At 41.4% G+C, this 4,395-nt stretch overlaps 1 protein-coding gene across 1 annotated transcript; it reads left to right on the forward strand.

Moving 5' to 3' along the window:
• Positions 1 to 857: 857 nt before the first annotated feature.
• On the forward strand, positions 858 to 3,943 carry LOC148035034 (pentatricopeptide repeat-containing protein At2g33680-like). Its single transcript, XM_087679927.1, has 2 exons — positions 858 to 2,432; positions 2,538 to 3,943. Exons 1-2 carry the CDS (start codon positions 998 to 1,000, stop codon positions 3,338 to 3,340), a joined length of 2,238 nt encoding a protein of 745 aa, XP_087536053.1. The 5' UTR covers positions 858 to 997; the 3' UTR covers positions 3,341 to 3,943.
• Positions 3,944 to 4,395: the final 452 nt, after the last annotated feature.

Consider the following 4,395-nt stretch of genomic DNA (forward strand, 5'->3'; position numbering starts at 1 on the left):
TTACATTCCCCCTTGTTAGTCTACTTGCTTATCATGCACACCAACCTTTTGTGATATACATTCAATTTAAATGCATAGTTCAACTATGCCCTCTTCATTGAATGCTCTATTGTCTCTACCTTCACACACAAGAAACCGTGCCCTATTTTTTTAACTTTTCCTCTCGGCGCAAATTCTTTGGACGTAGTGCACAATTTCTAGATTTATGACTAATTGGCTAAGAGGGATTTTGCACAACCTCCCTTTAACCAGTTTAGCGTGAATTTAAAAACTGTGCACTTATATCCAAATGATACCCAAATGAGGAAAAGTTAGAAAAAACATGTATAGTTTTGAGGTGCAAAGAATGAAAATCATTGACAATAAATGCAAAGGGAACAAGTTGCTGTTTATGTGTGAAAGCCCTCTAATATCACATGTGTAAACCCTAGATGTCCCACTAACTCCCACAATCCGTGTACCTCATGTGCGTAAGGTATCTATCAAGTAGGCTTTTTGAAAAAAAAACCCTAAAATGCTTATTTTTTTCGCCATATTGACTGACTCGAGACTAGGTACATCCTTCACCCTTTAAACCCTATGCACATGAGGTACCGCAGGGGGAAAGGGATGTCAAGAGGAATTGAACAGAGTATGATATTAAAATTTTTATTTTGAAAATATCTTAATAATACAATTTTGAAAGATAAAAGTACACTTGAGAACCAATAATATAATACTTTTTGACAAATCAATAAGTAACACCTAAGCAAGATTCTCAACATACGCTTATTTTTTTGTAACTCACTTTGTTTGCTTTTAACACATGTTTCACAATTAGCCCCCGTACCCTAAAAGAAAACCTGAAAGCCCCAGTTAAATGGCCCACCCATGTCATGTGCGTGTATCCTTGGTTTGGTTGAAAGCAATGCCACGGATTCTCTAAGTGGGAAAACCATCCGTGAGCTGCTATTTGTGCAGGATGGTAGCTGAGCTTCTCACTCTCTCTTGCAGGTAAATGCAAGGGATCACAGGCGAGCTGCTGCCGCCATCGCTGGACAATCTCGTGGACCAATTGAGGAAATGCAGGCTGGAGAAGGATTTAGGTCAGGCCAAGCGCTTGTACGGATACATGCGCCAGCACCAGCTGCACTCCCACCCAGCCCTCGGCAACTGCCTGGTGCCGGTCTTGGTGGAATGCGGGGACCTCCCCTCTGCTAGCCATCTCTTCCATAGCCTGCCCCTCCGAGATGTCTACTCCTGGACTTCGCTCATCTCTGGCTTCGCCCATCACACCGACCCTCACCATGCATTCTGGCTCTACCGCAGGATGCCACAGGATTCGGTAAACCCTAACCATTACACCTTTGTTGCCCTGCTCAAAGCTTGTACCGAGCTCGATGATCCCGATGTTGATCGGCTTATTCATGTGGACATTGTCAATGCCGGACTGGAGCGTGATGCTTTCATTGGTAATACTTTGGTGGATATGTATGGCAAACATGGCTCGCCTGCAGAGGCACGACATGTGTTTGACCGGCTTCCTGTCCGAACAGCTGTTTCGTGGAATGCATTGATTGCAGGATATGCAGATTATGGACTTGGTGAGGAAGCACTCAGTTGTTTCGAACAGATGCAGATGGACGGGTTTACCCCGAATGACATCACGTATACTTGCAGCTTGAAAGCTTGTGGGAGCATAGGAGCTGTGGCAAGAGGCCAACTGCTGTGTGCCGAGGTCACGAAAAGAGCATTGGACAGGGATGTGCTGATTGGCAGCACTATGGTAGACATGTTTGCCAAATGTGATTCGCTTGTTGAAGCACAGCATGTGTTTGCTAGTCTTCCTACACGAGATGCAGTCTCATGGAATGCTCTAACTTCAGCATATGCTGCCAATGGACTTGATGACAAAGCATTGAGCTGTTTTGAACACATGCAGCTTGAGGGTGTCTCTCCAGCTGACTTCACTTTTCTTTACAGTTTAAAAGCTTGTGGAAACTCAAGAGCTCTAGAAACAAGCCAGGACATACACTCTGAGTTAACTAGAAGGGGATTGGAAAGAGATCTTTTTATTGGCAGTGCAGTAGTAGATGTGTATGGGAAGTGCGGGTTGCTAGCAGATGCTCAGAAGGTTTTTGACCACCTTGCACATCCAGGTATATTTTCATGGAATGCACTAATTTCAGGATATTCTGAACATGGGCATGGTGAGGAGGCACTGGGCTGCTATGAAAAGATGCGGAGCAAAGGTGTTCCTCCAGATGATGTCACGTTTCCTTGCAGCCTGAAAGCATGTGGCATCATAGGAGCTTTAGAAACTGGCCAAGCCATGCATGCAGAAGTTACAAAAAGAGGGTTGGAAAAAAGTGTTTCTGTAGCCAACACACTTATAGACATGTATGGCAAATGTGGCTCCCTTGCAGAAGGATGGAAAGTGTTTGATAAATTACCTGCTAGAGATGCTATATCATGGACAGCAATGATAAAAGCATATGGTGACATGTATGGCAAATGTGGCTCCCTTGCAGAAGGATGGAAAGTGTTTGATAAATTACCTGCTAGAGATGCTATATCATGGACAGCAATGATAAAAGCATATGGTGAGAACCACAATGGTAATATGGCGATAGAAATATTTGAAGACATGCTAGAGCAGGGTATAAAGCCCACTGATGTCACTTTTACGTGTCTCCTAGCTGCATGTAGTCATACAAGCTTGATCAGCAAGGGCCAGGAATATTTTAAGTTGATGACCGATAGACTTGAAATCAAACCAACAGAGGATCATTACTCATGTATGGTTGATCTTTTTGCTAGATCAGGACATGCATTTGAAGCAAAGGGATTTGCTGAAGCCATGCAATGTTTACCATCGAAAGATTCCATAGTAGCTATGCTGAGTGCTTGTAAAATCCATGGGGATGTGGATTTGGGTTTGAGATGCTTTCAGCATCTTGTCCTGGTGAATCAAGAAAGTGCCTCTGCTTATGCACTGCTTGCAGATATTTATGCCACTGCTGGGATGTTGAGTGATGCAAAGAGCTTAGAGGAGATGAGGAAACATGCAGGTGCTAAGAAAATGCCTGCAAATGCATCAATAGAGGTCAAAAGACAGGCATATGAGTTTGTTGTGGGCAACATTCAAAGCAAGGAGATATCATCATTGCTAGATATGTTAAGTTTGCAAATCAAGGATGGAGGCTTTGTACCAAATGTAGATTTGGTTTTGACCATGTCTGCTAAAGAGAAGGAAGCAAAGGCTTCTGAATTTGTAGATAAAGATTCTTCATTCTTAATAAGCCAGGAGACTAATGTTGTGTATGATAAAATTGTGTGTGTGTGCCATGACTTCTTATGACAGCTTATAGGGCAGCATGATAACTATTGCTAAAACATAAGCTAAAACTTTTGGTTAGGTATTTGGTGTCCTGGTCAAAAGAGATGATAGATTTGATATTATACAGCCTTTGGATTCTCTTTAGGAAAGTGTAACCTTCTATGATGCAGTGCCAGGTGGCTTTGAAACTTGTTAGAAAATGTTCAGATGATAAGAGTTTGGCCAGTGCAGTGCTGCATAAAAAGCCAACAAAAGCTTATGTAGGTCCCTGATGTTTTATGGACGATGAATCTAATTTTGCCTAATCAGAGTATACGCGTACCAATAAGCCAACAAATCCTTCAATCAGATTGGTTGCACATTTTGCTTGGTATCTAGCCTTTATGCATAGATATTCACATAGTGATTTGAATGAGTGTCCAAATTGAATGCACTATAGTGCATTTCTCTCTTTTTGGGGATGCCACTTAGATGTTTGTTATGTGTTTTGTGATGTGTGTGAGTGTTATTTTTGATGGAGCACATGAAGGGGTTGAGCTTACAAGTTAAAGATGATTGAGGTTGTTGGATCCTTGGTCATGGGGTTCACCTTTAGTGACTTCATGTACATATGTTTGAGTACTTTCATAGTTGTCTTTTAGCATATTGTAGACAAGTCTTTTTTTGTGTGAACGAAAAAGCAAAAGATCTCAGCTCTACTTCTTTGTGTGTTCAAGTCTTTGTTGTGTATGTGTGCTCTTGGATACTTCACCTCTCTCTTTGGTCCGCATGTATACACTTAACTCTATAAGGATTTGGTGGTATTTTAAAGCTTGTATTAAAGTTGGATGATACGCGTATTTAGAAATGATAAAGATGCAAAGAGTTAGCATTTGGATCATGGACAGGACGTTAGAGTATAGAAATGGTATGGATAAGAACCAGAGAATAAGGTTTACTCCAAGGTGGAGGTATGTTGGATTGGTTTAACTTAAGTACTAATTGAGAATCATAAAATCTTGAAATAGTTATTCTCTTATGTATGTATTTCTAATATCATTATGTCTCAAAGTAGTGGAGAAATGTTGGTAGTTGAT

This window comes from Lygodium microphyllum, chromosome 6 (genome assembly GCF_053477565.2).
Source record: "Lygodium microphyllum isolate KBCC chromosome 6, Lygodium_microphyllum_v1.1.10, whole genome shotgun sequence".
In the NCBI taxonomy this organism is placed as follows: domain Eukaryota; kingdom Viridiplantae; phylum Streptophyta; class Polypodiopsida; order Schizaeales; family Lygodiaceae; genus Lygodium; species Lygodium microphyllum.